At 42.4% G+C, this 18,085-nt stretch overlaps 3 protein-coding genes across 9 annotated transcripts in view; 1 reads left to right on the top strand and 2 right to left on the bottom strand.

Moving 5' to 3' along the window:
- Positions 1 to 799, bottom strand: part of ablim1a (actin binding LIM protein 1a) — a 36,322-nt gene extending 35,523 nt beyond the window's left edge. Inside the window, exon 1 of the mRNA XM_020597373.1 lies at positions 624 to 799. Within this exon, the coding sequence (XP_020453029.1) occupies positions 624 to 657 (34 nt within the window). The 5' untranslated portion in view covers positions 658 to 799. The remainder of the gene's footprint in view (positions 1 to 623) is intronic.
- fhip2a (FHF complex subunit HOOK interacting protein 2) overlaps positions 1 to 13,081 on the top strand; it is a 13,180-nt gene extending 99 nt beyond the window's left edge. Inside the window, exons 1-18 of one of the 2 annotated variants that reach the window (XM_020597519.1) lie at positions 811 to 848; positions 962 to 1,116; positions 2,117 to 2,195; positions 3,372 to 3,541; positions 3,847 to 3,951; positions 4,082 to 4,204; positions 4,348 to 4,572; positions 4,678 to 4,874; positions 5,083 to 5,197; positions 5,327 to 5,403; positions 5,522 to 5,714; positions 6,121 to 6,284; positions 6,855 to 7,001; positions 7,092 to 7,182; positions 7,317 to 7,460; positions 9,739 to 9,879; positions 10,214 to 10,317; positions 10,403 to 13,081. In XM_020597519.1, coding sequence (XP_020453175.1) covers positions 1,072 to 1,116; positions 2,117 to 2,195; positions 3,372 to 3,541; positions 3,847 to 3,951; positions 4,082 to 4,204; positions 4,348 to 4,572; positions 4,678 to 4,874; positions 5,083 to 5,197; positions 5,327 to 5,403; positions 5,522 to 5,714; positions 6,121 to 6,284; positions 6,855 to 7,001; positions 7,092 to 7,182; positions 7,317 to 7,460; positions 9,739 to 9,879; positions 10,214 to 10,317; positions 10,403 to 10,514 — 2,232 coding nt within the window. In that variant the 5' untranslated portion in view covers positions 811 to 848; positions 962 to 1,071 and the 3' untranslated portion in view covers positions 10,515 to 13,081. Of the gene's footprint in view, positions 1 to 810; positions 849 to 961; positions 1,117 to 2,116; positions 2,196 to 3,371; positions 3,542 to 3,846; positions 3,952 to 4,081; positions 4,205 to 4,347; positions 4,573 to 4,677; positions 4,875 to 5,082; positions 5,198 to 5,326; positions 5,404 to 5,521; positions 5,715 to 6,120; positions 6,285 to 6,854; positions 7,002 to 7,091; positions 7,183 to 7,316; positions 7,461 to 9,738; positions 9,880 to 10,213; positions 10,318 to 10,402 lie in introns of those variants that run through there. The other variant, XM_020597511.1, reaches the window with a different exon arrangement.
- Positions 12,795 to 18,085, bottom strand: part of srfb (serum response factor b) — a 23,105-nt gene continuing 17,814 nt past the window's right edge. For 3 of the 6 annotated variants that reach the window (XM_020597567.1, XM_020597531.1, XM_020597575.1), the window contains exons 4-8: positions 16,838 to 17,002; positions 16,481 to 16,588; positions 15,874 to 16,053; positions 15,677 to 15,753; positions 12,795 to 15,166 (exon numbers count right to left, since the gene is read on the bottom strand). In XM_020597567.1, coding sequence (XP_020453223.1) covers positions 15,071 to 15,166; positions 15,677 to 15,753; positions 15,874 to 16,053; positions 16,481 to 16,588; positions 16,838 to 17,002 — 626 coding nt within the window. In that variant the 3' untranslated portion in view covers positions 12,795 to 15,070. Of the gene's footprint in view, positions 15,167 to 15,651; positions 15,754 to 15,873; positions 16,054 to 16,480; positions 16,589 to 16,837; positions 17,003 to 18,085 lie in introns of all 6 variants that reach the window. The other 3 variants (XM_020597549.1, XM_020597540.1, XM_020597558.1) reach the window with 3 other exon arrangements.

Genomic DNA, 18,085 nt, shown 5'->3' with positions numbered 1-18,085 from the left:
ATCTATACTTTAAGATTTTGGCTTTCATTTAATGGGGTTAAACGCAGAGAAACATAGCCTGCGATTTGGTAGAGGTTGCGCGATGGAGAGAGCACTTTCCAGCGACAGGGCGTGTCCTGGAACAGACAGCGTCTTTCTTATTTTCCATGTTTAAGTTTATGTCCATATTTGAACATACTATCATAAACATATGGAGTTATAAATTAAATCATTCTTGAAATCCCTCACCTGCAGCTGCTGTCGGGTCACCTAGATGCTATCTGCCTACTTTTTGTCTGAGATGACTGTGGTGTTCTGGACGTGGTAGTTGGGTTAAATCATAAAGTTGACGAGCACTATGGAGCAATGACTGTTGTGTTTCATTTTTTCCGTTAATCTGGCTACTTTAGGAAAATATCAGGCAACAATCACGGGGAATCCTCAACTTCATCCTACAAGCAGTGACACTTTAAGCAAGCAGAACCTCAGACCTATGTGGGAAAGGACGCAATTTCAGAGAAATAGCCCAAATCAGTGAATGATATGAGAGGATTAAAGCTCACTGAGTCTTTTCCACATTCGCTAGCCATAAATGTTTGGTTATCTGAATCCCATACTTGATTTTATATTTGAAGTGAACTTACTGATCGTTGTTTCCATCCTGTAAATATTGATCATCGCCCCTCACGAGTACATTGGTATCTGTCTTCATTTACTGTATGTGCATCGATCTTTGTCAGTAATTATAAGGCTGTGTCTTGCGTTCCTGCGCCCCCTGGTGGTTTAGAATAGTAGCGTTTGGCGAGGGAAGTGCCACCGTGTCCAGTGTGAGCGACGTTAATCCAGTCTGTAGACGCCTTGTTTACAGTGTATGCCCCCTCCCCTAAAATTAAGAGCCCTTTCCCCTCTATATTCATTGTAAAATCCTGTGGCCAGCAGCCTGTTACGGTTTTATTGTTTGCATTTATTCTTTCGTTACAAGGGTCATTATATGAAACCTCCAATCTGGATCGAGGCGGCAGCAACAGGAAGAAGAAGATAGAGGAATTCTCTAGGTCTTCTCGGGAGAAACTAGTCCAGTCGAAGAACAAAATGTTCTCCAAATTTACATCCATTCTCCAGCACGCCGTGGAAGCGGTGAGTTTTTACTTTAACCATATGTTTATTCACTGGCTTACATTTGTATAACATCTGTTATGGTTAAAAGATCAAACATCACAGCATAACGTCAGCATTATGAATATATTGCTAACTAGCGTGGGCTAGTGTTAGCGTTTTGTGTTTGTGTTGTCATTTAGGTTTTTCTCTCGTTAGCTGTAGTATACGTATGACTGTGTTTGTTTGTTCGTTTGTGATACCAATACATTCCCTTGTTGCCATTTTCTTTGTTGCACTAAGTAATTTGTGTTAAAGGTAACGTTAGCTTGACAAGCTGATCTAGTTAGCCGCTAACATTAGCATAGAGAAGCTAAGCTAACTAGCTAGGTCTCGTTTCGTACAGCGGGGTCTTATGACGAATGGTGTTGAAATGATTGAACAGCCTTGTTTGATGTTGCGCAAACGCTGTAACTATATTACCAAAAGGGCAACGGTAGTCCTCGGGTTATCTCACACAGTCCTTAAAAAGGCTTGCTGCTAACTTACACATTAGCAAGCCAGCCAGCTAAATCGGTGGGCACCAGGTCGTACTAACCTGCCTGGAGCCTGTTCGCAAACAATACACGTCTGACAAGTGACCCAAAGTGAACACTTTTGACTTTGAGCGTAGATATTAGTTGAAAAGGAAATTTCTGATATTAGCTTGTTAACTCATGTCAGTTTACTTGTTGGTGTGTATAAGGATGAGATACAAATGCTGACGTACAGTAGATTTTCCTTTGTCATTTGAACGTGAAAGTTTTGCCCTGCTATTAAACATTTTGAAAACTGCTGGGCTGTTTTTGATCACTATACACTGACTTATGGTATCTGAAAACTAGAAAATGATGCCAAAGGTTTGTAGAATTGCTGCTGGTTTTGTTTGAACTCTGAGCTGTGTTGTGTATACTGTACATGTTGCCATGATTATTAATGGTTTCTCTCTAAGCTACCAGCATAGCCATACAATATGTTTACATTTACAATTGTTCTTTTTCAGCTTGCCCCATCACTGCCCTTACAGGAGGATTTTGTCTATCACTGGAAAGCCATTACACATTATTACATTGAGACATCTGGTAAGTACAAAAGAACAAGCTAACACCTGTTTAAGAACATGCTATCCACAGTGGTAGACTGACAGTTTTACAGGTTGCTTTCAAAGTTTTTGATGTATTTTGACCCTAATGTAATGTTTGAGTTCAGTGGCAGGAAACATGAGTAGATCATACAATGTTATGGCTACAGATAGTGTTGCATTTACTGTTAATTATTCTGTCAATATTCAGAATCCTAAGAAGTTACCAGATTGTAAAAGGAAGCAAATGGCAACATTGATATCTAGCCAACAAATATATAATATTTTTTCTACAATATTACAATAGCTCAATGTCAGTAATCAGATTTTCTGCTGTAGCACCACTGGGCACAAACAGGGCAAAGGAAATGGTTATGTAGAAAATGTAATGACATATGCTGAGAATGCCACTTCAGTAACTGTCTGGACCAGAGCAGCTGCAGACTGATGGTATTTCCTTCGTTCTTATCTGTGGGATCCATGGAAGTGGAATTTATATACTCTGTTTTTGTTAGTTTGCATCTGATATGTCCTTTGTGGTTAAACCCAGTCATTTATAATTTTTAGAACTTTAAGTTGATGTCTTATCTCTGTGTATTTTGGGCTAGGAAAGTCTCCTTCACTCTAAATGGTAGCTTTGTTGTCTCTCCTAGTTAGGCCGGTTTAAAAAAATGTACTTTGCTGCTGAAGCGGGATTATCTGAGAGTTATGTAGCTGAGCTTGTTTTTGTGTAATCACTAGTTTTACAGAGTTGAATTAACATGTTGTTTGTGCTTCACTGAGTATATTTTGTGCATAATTATATTAAGCATGAGCTGTTTTCATATTCTACCTTTTAAGCGAGTTCACACTGGTTAACTTTTAATATTATTCTGACACTTGTAACTAACCTGTGCTTTAGGTTGAACTATGCATGCTTTAAATTTGCATTTGATTAAAAAGAGCATTAAAATGTGAAAGATTTGATTTCAGTTTTGATGCAACATTTGTTTAATTTGATGTGACCCACCATGGAAGACCTTTATTTATTCATTGTATCATAAACAACATTGTGGGGTAGCACTGTTGTGTTCTTTCACATATATTAGGTTAGGTTTGTGTCATATGTGCTTTGCCCTTAGCTTTGTATCTTATATACAAACATGATTTGACATGTTTCTGTCTTTTCCCCTGTTAGATGACAAAGCTCCAGTCACAGATACCAACATCCCATCCCACCTGGAACAGATGCTGGACATCCTGACCCAGGAGGAAGGAGAAAGGGAGTCTGGAGAGACGGGACCCTGCATGGAGTATCTCCTACACCATAAGATCCTGGAGACTCTCTACACCTTGGGCAAGGCAGATGTAAGACAGTCATGCTTTGGGAACTACATGCACTATACTTCCAGAATATACATAACATGATATGATACTGGATGAAATCCAGTGTCACTGTTGAGAATTAGTTGTGGACAATGAGCCTGTAGAGATTAAAGGAGTTGGACACAGCACTAAGACTACAATGAGCTGAAATACAACAGTGAATTTCAAGCCTAACAAAAGATTATCACAGTTTGGTTAGACTGTTCAGTAAATCAGCATTGTGAGGACACATCTGTTTTGGTGGACCATCCAAATAAATTCTAACAGTCTGTATAATTTCACATCAGTGTCCTCCAGGGATGAAGCAGCAGGTGCTTACCTTCTACACAAAGCTGCTAGCACACATTCGTCAGCCTCTCCTGCCACACATCAATGTCCACAGACCTGTACAGGTGAGAGGTATTGCAGTCTGGGTGTTAGTGCGTTTTTGATGGGCCTTTCACTAAATGTGCCCTGACCGCCAGGTTAGACCGCTTATTTGTAACTTACTTTTTTCCTGTGGCTGTGATGTTGCTCTGTCAGAAACTGATCCGTCTGTGTGGGGAGGTGTTGGCTGCTCCTACAGAAAATGAAGAGATTCAGTTCCTTTGTACAGTCTGTTCCAAACTGAAGCAGGATCCATACCTTGTCAACTTTTTCCTTGAGGTGGGTTGCTATCAAGAAAAAAACTAGTTGAGCTGCACATTGATAAATATTTATTTGCTTATATTACTAACTAAAGTAAGAGCCAGACAGGGTTTAAGCTCATAGCTCAGAAAGTATCTCATATTGTGCGGTGCTACTTGCAGAACAAGTCAAAACGACTTGAGACGACGAGTCCTAAAAGAGCAGAGGGGGTGAAGGAGAACGTGCTGACTCCAGACACTGGTCAGGCTCCAGGGGAGGAACAGACCGACCGCCCAGCAGAACCACAGGCTGCAGCAGCTGCCTCTACCTCTAGTCCAACCACTATCAACAACAACAGCAACAATTACAATTTGGTCACCTGCCTGCTCAACCTCACAAAGAGCCCTGTGAGTAACCCATGATTTAAGTTAAGCATTCATTCTCTATTTATTTATTTGAGCTTTAGTATTGTGAGCTATGTTCTCTTTTCTATCAATCTCTCCTCTACTCAGGATGGTAGGATAGTGGTGAAGGCATGTGAAGGCCTGATGCTGCTGGTCAGTTTACCAGAGCCTGCTGCTGCCAAGTGTTTGACTGAAAACACTGAGCTCTGCGAGCTTCTGACCGACAGACTGGTCTCATTCTATAAAGCCCTGCCACCGTCCATGGACCCCCTGGACATTGAGACAGTGGAATCAGTCAACTGGGGGTAAATTTCTCTCCATTTAATGGAACCAAAAGTGTGGCTTGTAAACACCACTTGCATACAAATCAATTGTCATCATCTGATTTATTATTTTTTTTATTTAATTTGCCCTTAAATAGCATCTTAAGTGAGATGCTGTTTTGAATTAGACATTAGAAGAGTTGCACCAAACTTTTAATATTTTGACCTTTATTCTGTCTCCCTCTTTCAGCCTGGATGTATATAACCTGAAGGAGGATGCTGGTATCTTCACAGGGAAGAGGGCTCTCATCTCTTTTCTGTCCTGGCTAGATTACTGCGATCAGCTCATCAAGGAGGCTCACAAGGTCCTTCACTAGTGCCGACTCACTGTTTTGATGTGTCACATTGTAGTCAGAATTGACAGAATAAAAGAACATCTCTCTAAAGAAGTTGTTTTTGTATTGAACCACTGTTTCATCTTCACTGTCTTCCAGTCAGCAGCTGCAGTGATGGCAAAGGCAGTGAGAGAAAGATTCTTTGTGTCTGTGATGGAGCCACAGCTCATGCAGACGTAAGTCAGACATTCAGTTGTCAGTCAGTCATCTCATGTCAAGATTTTTAGTCTTGTCAGTGTGTTTTGTTTCCTGACATCTCAGTAACACGCATGGTGTGTTTGTGGGTGCACATAGGTCCGAGGTGGGCATCCTGACCTCCACAGCCTTGCTGAACAGGATCATCAGGCAGGTGACTTCAGAGGCTCTGCTGCAGGAGATGGTTTACTTCCTGCTGGGGGAGGACAGAGAGCCAGAGACTCCAGCTACTGTGGCTCAGAATCCACTCAGACATAGACTCATCGAGCACTGTGACCACCTGTCAGACGAGGTTTTTGGAATCATTATTCAGGGTCTACCTGGTCCCACTAATGCATGTACCTTAACATTTATTTTTGGATGATCAGTTTTAGTACATCTTTGCTTGGATCATATTAATGTGCATTCAACAATAAAAATGGCATGTTCTTAATTTCTTCTTGTTCAGTATTCAGAAGTACAAATGGCCATCTGCCCTTCAAAGATTCTGAGTTGCAGTGAATCATATGATTAACCAAAAGCACATGAATTTTAATTAGAATCTGGACACATTTTCCTCACAGACAAGAGAAATGAGTCATCATTTCTTCGATGTTCAAGCAGCCACTGCCTACTTTTCTGTCAGTGGGCAAACACTTGACATGTTGCTGTAGGTTGATAGTGGGAGCTAAGCCTCATTCCTTCCTCCCTGTGCCCAGATCAGCATCATGACACTGCGGCTATTTGAGCAACTAATCCAGAAGCCCAACCAGCACATCCTCCACAGCTTGGTGCTGCGCAGCCTGGAGGAGAGAAACTACCTGGAGAACAAACCACAGGAGGAGCGGGAGCCCTTGGAAAACGGCCAGCCCCATGATGCTGTGTAAGGACCTGCCCCTGACCTTTGACCCTTCCTCCCAGAGCTGCCTGCAGTACATGCGATTCTGGGAAAGCCTTTGCACAGACACACACCAGCAGAAATAAAGTTAATGTATCAAATAGAAATGTTTTCCAGATCTCCTGCCACTTCCTCTGCATTATTTATTAATGTGTGTTTCAATTAGTGGGATTCTTTTGAGCCATGATGAAGTGGGATCATGATAATGCAAGTCAGCCATTTATTACCATAATTCAAAGTCAGTTTGGGGGAAACTGAAGCATAAGGAGTTTTGAATCAGTATATCTACAATAACACTTCAACACTTCTTTCCTGAAAGATTTCATGTAAAAACCTCTTGAATGAAATCCATCCATCTATTAAATTATACAACAGACCTGAAAGCTGCCACACAAGTGCAATGGACCATAAAGTATTTAGTCATTATAAAAGCAATGTAAGAACAGAGAAAATAGCTCACTGTATTTCAGCCAGTGGGTCTCCTTCAACCTGGTCAGTAGCAGCGATGAGAATCAGGTCATGTTCTGATGGGATGAGCATGTTTTCTTTCCACAGAGACCTTGAAGAGGATCCACTGTTTGGTGACGACCTTTCTCCGGACAGCAGGCTGCATAGGTCCGATTGGCTTGACTCCTCCCCGCCGCGGAGTCCTGACCACTCAAAGTCTGACGGGAAGACAGAAGTCCACAAGATTGTCAACAGGTGCACAGTCTACTCCTGATACAACAGAAGAGATGTTGCCCTGCCTGCCTTCTTTTTAAAGCTCTCACTGTTAAATTGTTATGTGTGCAGCTTCCTGTGTTTGGTGCCCGATGAGGCCAAGTCGTCTTACCATGTAGAAGGCACAGGCTACGACACCTACCTCAGAGATGCACACAGACAGGTAAGGCCTCACTCTGTTGGAAGGCTTCTGATACACTGGACAAATCTTCACAAGATGAAAATGCAGTGTGTCTTTTTTTAACAGAGGCTGTTTCTTAAACACTGTCACTTCTGTTTCCTCGTTATTCTTCCCAGTTCAGGGATTACTGTGGGGTCTGCCAGCAGTGGGACTGGAGGGGAAATCCAAAGCCTTTGGAGAAGTGTAATTTGGACATCCCATTCTTCGAGGGTCACTTCCTCAAGGTTCTCTTTGACAGGATGGGTCGCATCCTAGATCAGGTCAGTTTGTTCCGCCATATAGTAAACAGCAGCGGTAATACTGGCATCATTCAGAACAACTGACTGCTTTACTGTAAAAAATGTCTGTTGCACTGTTCCACTAGTGCATGAGCCTGATAAAAGCACTCTTTTGGAAATCACAAATGCAACTCTGGTGCTAATCAGATAAATGGAGCAAATGGAACAGGCAGACTGCTTGAGTTCAAATGAAACAGCCTTTTACTAGATAGATGATAACTTTTAAATGGCATGTTTCCAATGCGAGGTTTTGAGAGATTACTCCTAAACTGGCTAACCTGGCTTGACATGTACCAGATTCCAGTAAATAAATTAAGGTTGCTCCATGCAAATCAACACAGAATTTTATTTAAGCTCAATTAAGAACTGCAATTTCTCCATTTATTGATTTTCACAAAAATCCTGTTTGTTTTTAAAGAACCAAATCAGTTTGATTTTCAGTGACTCAAAATTAAAGTGCACACAAAAACAAATAACACCATCTGATTTCTGCATTGCCAGCACCAGTTGGCGGGAAACTGAAGCATAAGGAGTTTTGAATCAGTATATCTACAATAACACTTCAACACTTCTTTCCTGAAAGATTTCATGTAAAAACCTCTTGAATGAAATCCATCCATCTATTAAATTATACAACAGACCTGAAAGCTGCCACACAAGTGCAATGGACCATAAAGTATTTAGTCATTATAAAAGCAATGTAAGAACAGAGAAAATAGCTCACTGTATTTCAGCCAGTGGGTCTCCTTCAACCTGGTCAGTAGCAGCGATGAGAATCAGGTCATGTTCTGATGGGATGAGCATGTTTTCTTTCCACAGAGACCTTGAAGAGGATCCACTGTTTGGTGACGACCTTTCTCCGGACAGCAGGCTGCATAGGTCCGATTGGCTTGACTCCTCCCCGCCGCGGAGTCCTGACCACTCAAAGTCTGACGGGAAGACAGAAGTCCACAAGATTGTCAACAGGTGCACAGTCTACTCCTGATACAACAGAAGAGATGTTGCCCTGCCTGCCTTCTTTTTAAAGCTCTCACTGTTAAATTGTTATGTGTGCAGCTTCCTGTGTTTGGTGCCCGATGAGGCCAAGTCGTCTTACCATGTAGAAGGCACAGGCTACGACACCTACCTCAGAGATGCACACAGACAGGTAAGGCCTCACTCTGTTGGAAGGCTTCTGATACACTGGACAAATCTTCACAAGATGAAAATGCAGTGTGTCTTTTTTTAACAGAGGCTGTTTCTTAAACACTGTCACTTCTGTTTCCTCGTTATTCTTCCCAGTTCAGGGATTACTGTGGGGTCTGCCAGCAGTGGGACTGGAGGGGAAATCCAAAGCCTTTGGAGAAGTGTAATTTGGACATCCCATTCTTCGAGGGTCACTTCCTCAAGGTTCTCTTTGACAGGATGGGTCGCATCCTAGATCAGGTCAGTTTGTTCCGCCATATAGTAAACAGCAGCGGTAATACTGGCATCATTCAGAACAACTGACTGCTTTACTGTAAAAAATGTCTGTTGCACTGTTCCACTAGTGCATGAGCCTGATAAAAGCACTCTTTTGGAAATCACAAATGCAACTCTGGTGCTAATCAGATAAATGGAGCAAATGGAACAGGCAGACTGCTTGAGTTCAAATGAAACAGCCTTTTACTAGATAGATGATAACTTTTAAATGGCATGTTTCCAATGCGAGGTTTTGAGAGATTACTCCTAAACTGGCTAACCTGGCTTGACATGTACCAGATTCCAGTAAATAAATTAAGGTTGCTCCATGCAAATCAACACAGAATTTTATTTAAGCTCAATTAAGAACTGCAATTTCTCCATTTATTGATTTTCACAAAAATCCTGTTTGTTTTTAAAGAACCAAATCAGTTTGATTTTCAGTGACTCAAAATTAAAGTGCACACAAAAACAAATAACACCATCTGATTTCTGCATTGCCAGCACCAGTTGGCTGCTACAGGTGTTTCATTACAAATTAAAGGAGAGTCACATGCTTGAAATTGAACTATTTCTGATGATTTTGAAAAGGTGTTCATTTTTAGAGTTTAGTGTGGAATGTATCAGCTTTGGCTTTTTTTCCTCAGCTTTTTTGTGTTGTTTCAATGCAAACAAAAGAAATAAACATGAGAATACCAAAAAATGTGTGATTGCAACACTTTTCTGGGAGAAGTGGTGTGTTACCTGACAGAAACGCAGGGGCGCCAATATTTTTGGCCATGACTGTAGAACTCTCCTCACATTTCTTACTGTCCTCCAGCCCTACGAAGTCAACCTGCAGGTGACCGCAGTGCTGTCTAAGCTGTCCGTGTTACCACACCCCCACCTGCACGAGTACCTGCTGGATCCTTACATCAACCTGGCCCCTGGCTGCAGGTCTCTGTTCTCCGTCATCGTCAGAGTAAGTCCTCTGGTTGTCTGAGCCTTCACTGACAGCACACAGCCAAATCATCATGGTTGTTGCTCCAAATCTTGCTTCCCAGTGATCCACACTATTTTGTTCTGTGAATCAGGAGTTCTTTTCTTTGAAATCTGTCGCAGTGGCACACACAGTGTAAACAGCTGTTTGGAGGAGGCTGGTGGAAGCAGCTAATTTTCTTGTTTGTGATCTTGTTTGTTTATGGTGATTACAGTAATGCCTGCATTGAGTGCAGTAATGATTCCCTGGTGTTGCACTGCTGTGCAGGGACTGAAGCAGTGCTGTTCTAAGTGCTTTATGTCCCTGTCTGTGTTAGGTGGTGGGAGATCTCATGTTGAGGATTCACCGCATCCCAGACTTCACCCCCAGACTGCGGCTCGTGAGGAAGAGATTGTTAGGTTTAGAGCCAGAGGGCATCAAGTGTGTACCTCCACATGGTTCAGTGTGCTTCTCTTCTGTGCTTGCTTTTGCGGATGCAGGTTTTAATCTATTTCTCCTCTTTTAGTATCGACCACATGACACTGCTGGAGGGGGTGATCGTGCTGGAGGAGTTCTGCAAAGAGCTGGCAGCCATAGCTTTTGTTAAATACCACGCAGCGGCGGCATCCTCACCGTGATCCCTCCGGCTGTTCATCCAGCCACCTTGGCCAGGCAGACAGGTCAGAATAAAACTGGGGTGTGGTTGTTCCGGTGGCACAGGGTCAGCAAAATATCACCACTAACTGCTCATCCCTGCAAGACTGTTAAAGACCACATGGACAGGTTTCACTGCTCTCCCTTTTATGGCCTCTTGGACTCCACCAGAAAACTGTCTTTGAGCAGGTCAGAGCTCAGGCACTGCCTTGCCAGCAGAGGAGCAAGAGGACGAGAACAGAGGTGCAGATGTTCACTGGTCTCTTCTCAGCCTCTTCAGGTTCTCTCACTGCCCCTCCTCCATCTTTGCTTCTCACCAGGGTAAAGACGACAGGCCTGTAATTATTATGTTAAGGAGAAAAGGAGGTGTGTGTATTTATCTTCTGTCCCATTATCACCCATTTGTAAACATCACTGCCTTAGTGTGGAATCACACTTTTCAGTTAGATAATTGTTTCCTTTTGAAACATTTTTATCTTAACCCCAAACCTGTTGTCTGTTTGAAGACAAGATGCTATAGAGAAAAAATGCCCACTACCTTGAGTCCTTGTATGTACCTGTAGTTACAATACGTCACTCGTCTTTTAAAAGCCAAGTCTTCTTATTTATTTCTTTGCTTTAAGGTTGCCTTTTAAACTAAAGATAAAACAAATGTATAATAGTCATGACTGAACAGATGCTGTTTACTTTGTCCTCATTTTGTCTTTACGTACTTAAAGTACAAAGCTCATCTGTAATTACCATCACCCAAAGATGTCACCATCCATCATGTTTTGTTAAATGGTAAATTTTGCAAGTTATGTGAATTTGCACATAGATGTCATTGCTTTGCACTCGTTACATTAATCAGGTTTATTCGTGCTTTTGTTGGTTGGCTTTTGAGAAATGTCAAGTTGGCATTTGTGGAAAGAGGCGTCTTGTTTGTGATTCCGTGTGAGTTTTTGTTCTCCACACCCACTGTTTCCAGTAATTGGTTTGCTTTATTGATGGGAGAGGAGCAAAATTCCTGACTTTATTGAACAGTGTCCACTAACTCCAGACATACTGCATCTTTTAGCTGTGGTTCCCCAACTAAGTCTCCCTGGATGTATATAGTTACAGTTTTAAACTTCTGAGATTTTTATTTGAAGTGATCCAGTAATTCACAAGAAAAAGTAAAGATTTCAAGAAAATCTGAAAAGACAAACATCATCTTCTGATCTTGTTAATTAGCTCATAGGCCTTTGGCAGGGCCCAGACCCCCAGTTTGGAAACCACTGGCTTACAGCATCCTGAGAGCTCCGTGTTTCTCCATATGTTCTCATCACTTCTTATGAGGTTCTGTGTTTACTAACAGTATTACTTTTTCATCCTGATCTTTAATGACGAGTAAATGTATTCATGGTGCTGTGTGTTGTTGGAACTGGGTGTCTGGTTGTCTATTGCCTGGACATCTGTGGAGGGTGTTGGTAACTTCCAGTCACCTCGCGGGTCAGTGATTCATTCAGATGCTCCTTGATATGACTTCTGTTCTTATCTTGTGTTCCAAGCGTGAATGGGTCGATTGGTTGACATGTTTGATATTGAGTTAGTTTTGGTATCGTCTCTGTTCTTGTTTTTGCCCTTCGTCTTCTAGTCCCACCTCGAACCCCTCACTTGAATACCCAAGCCCCATTATGCAACTGCTTGCATGGAATCAGATTTGCACATTGTGTTTTCCTTGTTCATACTGTAAATATACACAGCGAAAAGACTTTTTTGTTTCATAAACCAAAAGTTCAGGCTGTACATTTCTATTTTAATGGGAAATGTTTTTTAAATTGTCAATCATGCATTTTTTAATCAGCACCAACGTTTCCTGTACAGTTGTATATTGCATGTCTACAATAGCAATAGAGATATGCTACCTGGTGTAAACGCATGCTTGTACATCATTTTTCATTGTCGAAGTGGAAAAAAAGGCAGTGCAGCCATCTGTGACTATTTCTTAGCTGTCAGCACTTTGTTGTTAGAAGACACTGACAGGGAGACATGATGCCTTACTTCTCACTGTGGATCTCTGAGGACTCCTAGAATCAGTGTCTAGGGAGTTTTCTGCTTCACTGCTGTTTGTTGTGATCTTATTATGCTTCTGTCGCTTGTGTTCCATTGACTTGGTTTGGTTTGTGAAGATATACAGGACTCTGTAGTCGAAAATCTGATACCAAATGATTTCTTTTCTTGTGTTGGCTTCAACCAGTCACTGTATCATGTTCGCTGCTTTCCTCCCTCTGCTGTGAAATGACTTTCTCTCTTACTTCTGAGTCATGGCCAGTTTGATTCTGTGATTGTGCAATGGATAATTGAAACATTAAGGTAAGGTGCATGCTCGCTCCTCCTGCCTCCCAGTGCTTCTTAGAGAAATCAGAAGCCATCGCTTCAAGTCTCTTGTGGACTCAGGAGCATTTATGGTTCATTTATTCCTCATCAGCCATCTTCTGTTCATCACTGCTGTTATAGAGATGTTAGGTTTCATTCAGGACAGTATAGTTTTAACCTGCTATGGCCCTATTAAAAAAGTTCTTCAGCGGGAGATGTGGTCATTCTTTGAGCAGTTCACTGTTTTTATTATAAAATGTCTGTACAACAAAAATACACAATTTCTTTCAGTGACAAGGTGAAAACCACAGACTGTTCAATAATCTCATTTAAAAATGATACTTCTGAATAACCCTCACTATAACCACCAAATAATATGGGTGAGTTATGTCTTTAACTTGTACTAGTCTTCTGCAGACAAGCCTGCAGGATGACATGACAGCATGTACAGGAACAGACCGGAGAACAGCGAGCGTGAAAATGACCTCTCTAACCAGTGAATAACTAAACAGCAAAGAGTGTGGGTGCTTGATCCTTTGTCAGATTCTCTTTGGCTTCAGACCTGCCATGCTCAGTCATCCAGCTAATTCTCTAGAAATGAGTCAAAAATCTCACTCCCCAGGCACCGCAAAGGATTGTATGTCAGGTCCGAAGTCAGGTGAGCTAGTCTGGAGTCCTAAGTAAATCCCCCATTTCCCTTCAACTTGCTATGATTTAGACATCAGCCATGGAGAAGAGGCACTATGGTGCAGAAAGAAGGCTGACTAATAATGCTTTCTCATTCTTAATGATTGCTGAGGTGCATACTGAACGTGTAGTCAGCTCAGGTATATTAACATTTTACAGGACCTGAAGACGCTCCCGCCATAAAACATCCTTATTCTTACAAAAATATTCATAGTAATTGTTATAACACTACAGCATTCAGACTTCACTGAATAACGCCAGGCGCTTCTATACAAGGAAACACGAATGCTTTTGAATGCAGTCTTATAGTGGAATTGCCAAGTCCATACAGTGTCTTATTATACATGAGATGTGACTCAGGTCTGTTAACAGCATCACATAATTAACATTCTGCAGTGCAAAGGCCGATCAGAGTGACAGGTTTACAACGGATCGCTACCGAAACAAATCAGACAACGTATCCGATATCATGAAAGCCTGTTAATCACTCTGGTTTGTACCCAGAGAAACAAGTCACACATTTCAAAATAAGTGATCAAATCTGGTCTGTGTCACTTTAAATATAATCTTTAGGTTAACTGTGTGACAGTTAAGTTTCAGAAAGGTTCGAATTCTGTGGGTGAACACAGAGAACATAGTTTTAACCATTTCAACACTCAGTGCCTGATCAGAGCTGAATGAGGAAGCCTCACATGCAAAATGATCACACCATTAGCTGTGTTAAATCTTCCCAGCTAAAGCAAAGAATACGTTTAAAGTAAATCATAAAAATCTTAAAGTTCCCGACCCAGCTACTTGATGCTGTCTGACAGGAGTCCTTCAAATAGCACAATCAAAAAATGTAGAAAAACATCCAGCGTTCTTTCTCCATCTTGTAGTGAGAACTCCCAACGGCATGACAGTATATCAACACATGATGGGATATTAAATTAATTTACATATACATGTAAATTGTTTATGCAAATCGTTTTCATGTACATACAAAATCACTACATAAAAAACTACATGCTGTTGCACAAACTAAACCAGGCTAAAAATACAAGTTACCAATTTTTTAAAAAAAAAACTATGTACATTTTCAATTTTTAAGTCAATAAAGCCCATTTACAAACCCCAAATTGTGCACCGACACAGGCTTGTGCACAAACTGCTCACACTGGAACATTCAGACAAACAAATGTCTCTTTGGCTGGTGTGAAGCTGTGGCACCTTGCAGTGCGTGTGTACATTTAATTACACATCTTCAAAAAGCACGTGCACACAAAAAAATAACACCATCTAACAGCATAGAAAATAGGTTCTGATGAAGAATGTAGTGATACTTCCTATGCATTTATAATCATATACTAAAACATACTGTATAAGGGTCAGCCACACATATGCCCTTGTTTGTGTGTATATGTACTTTAAAGTCACATTCAGAAGTGTGTTATGAAACTCTAGGAAGGCATCAATAAATAGTGATATCAGTCAGTCTCTGTCCTTGGGTCTACCATGTTATATACAGCTCCAGCTGTCAGTCACTCTTTGAGGTGTGCGCTGCGTCCAGGTTGACCACCTGGAGCTCCGTCAAGTTACTGCTGCTGCCACTCGACTGCTGCCCAATCACCATCTAGAACACAATCACAGCGATGTCAGCAGGGAGCACAGGGCCGAACAGCCAGTCACAAGTCCTCACATCACACCCTGCTACACTGCACACAGTTTATCAGGAAGTGAGATCACACACTGTAGTGTGCAATGTAGACTAACAGGACAGGTGTGTTTATAAAAGCATACACTAAACAAAGCCTACAGTTCTGCAAGATTTTTCCAGAAGCATATAACCAAGATACCAACTTATTTTAAACTAACTTGCATAAAAACATTTCCCTTATAAGACTGGATTTTTTTATAAGGTGAATAAAAACAAACTATTAATTTCCATGCTGTGTAACAGTTGTGTTTTGTGCATGTGTATTTTGCTGCAAATCACAGGTAAAACAAGATGCCAACTGAGGTAACAGGTTCCAGCCCTGTGGCCTCTGAGTGCTCTGTTAGGATGCATTAGTGAGGTCACATGACATGCTGGTTGCATAGGGAATATGAGAGTTTCACTTGTAAAATGCAGATCTTGCCGTACTGGGTGTAGCTGCACTGCTGGGATGGGGATCTGCACCGTGCCTGGAGGTGCTGTGAGGAACACCTGAGGGACAGCACCTGAGAAGAACACATGGTTTGCCGTCAGCAGGGGACTTCCAGGGTTCTCATCATTATTGGGAAATACTGTTGTTGTTGTTACACATGATTTCTGTCTTTGTGTGTTGATCGATGTCTCACCTGTGTCTTGGGCCTGAGCGTGAGACACCTGCATGGCTGAGGTGCCCTGGGAGAAGGCGTTGAGCACAGCCAGCCCCCCGTCAGCCAGCGCCGGCGTGGAGGTGTACATCACTGTGTGGGGACTTGGGTACATCATGTGACCCGCCACAGATGTTGGCACGGACGAGGTGACGATAGTTGCTGGGAGAAGAAGGAAGGGAAAACATCACAAGAGATGTGTGCACATATTGGCCAGCAGATGGCGCTTAATATCAATCTAATTCAACTACTACTTTTTCCAGTGTGTAGTAGCTCAATAACCCTTTCCTTGGGAACACAACTTTGTCCCAACAAGAGCAGAATAAAAAAATAATCTACCAATGACAGGCACAAAGTAGAACAGCAACAGACAAGAGGAGCCCATGTACACTCATCGAGATGCCACAGAGTTTCATTTTTAGATGAAGCTCGATGTCTGATGATGGGTTTATATACAGGTGAAACATGCTACTGTATGCCATCATTAGATTACATGGTTGTCTAAGAACATCTATAAATCCTCACCCAGGATGGTGTTTAGGAAACCTAAATCCAAACTAAAGGAGACCAGACAAGAGAGGCGGCCTACCTGTGGAGTTTGTCGAGGTGTGGGAGATCTCGGGGCTGCTGTCGTTGGAGGAGGACTGGGTGTTGGGGTGGACCTGGATTGCCTGGAGCTGCTGGGGAACCCCCGCTCCTACAGACACAGAGTGCATACAGCAGCTGCAGTAAGTCATCATACACCCAACACAGGCAAGAGCGGTAGTTGCGGCAGGGGTGTGTGTAGTGTAGCAGTGGGGCCGGCGTACAGTAGCACTAGTAGTATTGGCCTTACTGCTGGCAGAAGGTGTGGTCATGCAAGCAGCATTAGTAATTCTCACACTAAGTGATACAATTATAATTAGTAAAAGACAGCACATTGGTGGCAGCATGCAGAGCAGGTCACCTGTGAGGGAGACAGCAGCAGGGAAGCGGAAGACAGCCTGCTGTGCCTGCTGTGGCTGTGAGGCGGCGGCCAGAGCCTGACCGTGCTGCCCCTGGAGGGCCAGGGAGTGCTGCTGCAGCTGGCTCAGAGGAATGGTGGGGGTGCCAGGGGGGAGAGGAGTGCCTGCTGGAGGGGCACACACATACACACACACCAGCTTTCACCAAGTGTGAAAGGATAGCACAGAATGACAAAGCGAAAAAGTGCTAGTCACTCCAGCCAGAGTACATTTCTACAAACAACTTGCTGTTTGAGAAATCACTTGGCAACAGCCTTCCACCGCCCAAGACAGCAAATGTATCCTGCTTAGCAAGAGGTGCCATGTTCACACCACATTATTTTATACATTTATTGATGTTCTAATCAAAAATGTGATGTGATATAAGCCCGAAAACCAGAGTGCTGCACAACAAAGCATGCAGCTGTCTGAGTGATTTTAATGAGACTAACTGATATCAACTGTGCCCTGTGGTGTTTTCTTGTAAACAAACAGAAGTTGTTTACATTCACCATTTCACCAAAACACATTGTGTGTATCACTGGAGTTTCACAAACATGTTGGGTGCATTTTTTGTTCATCATAAAATATTCAAAGTCCATTTTTAAAATATTTTAAATGGTGCATTGTTTACAACATGTTCACGTGGACATGGTTTTGTTGGTGCATCGCAATGTTTGTTGACACTGTAGCGACACCTCCAGTCGATGAGTGGAACAGCCTGAAATCAGTGGCAGACTGTGATTTGTGCTGCCCAAATGAACCCCACCGTTCTTTTCAAACTGTGCATGATGTTGCAGCGTTCATTTGTTTTTTCTTAACAAATGGCAGAACATGACTCGAGAGTTACACCCTCACATTTGGTCATACAGACAGTTGCTGCAGCAGGGTGGGCAGGCCCTTTCAAGATGTCAGCTGAGGAGGGTTTAGTGTGGGAGGATGTGTTGTTCCACCTGGCACTGCTGCTATGTGCCAGACAGGTGGTGAAGAGGAGAGAGGGAGCAAGCTAGCAAGAAAGAGTGCAACAGAGTGAGGGAAGACGGAGGAGGTGAAAGAAGGTTGCAGAATTAAAAGGGAGAAAGGGGCAGTGACGCTGCCTGCCTTGACCCATTAGTGGGCATCGTGGCTGTCCGTTCAGTGGTGGCCGAGTGCAAATAACCAACACGCCGCTACAACTAACTGGTGACATTACCGCCAGTACTGAGAAAAGA

The sequence above is a fragment of the Monopterus albus genome, unplaced genomic scaffold, assembly GCF_001952655.1.
Source record: "Monopterus albus unplaced genomic scaffold, M_albus_1.0 scaffold3.1, whole genome shotgun sequence".
In the NCBI taxonomy this organism is placed as follows: Eukaryota; Metazoa; Chordata; class Actinopteri; order Synbranchiformes; family Synbranchidae; genus Monopterus; species Monopterus albus.
This window is presented reverse-complemented; position numbering and strand designations above follow the sequence as displayed.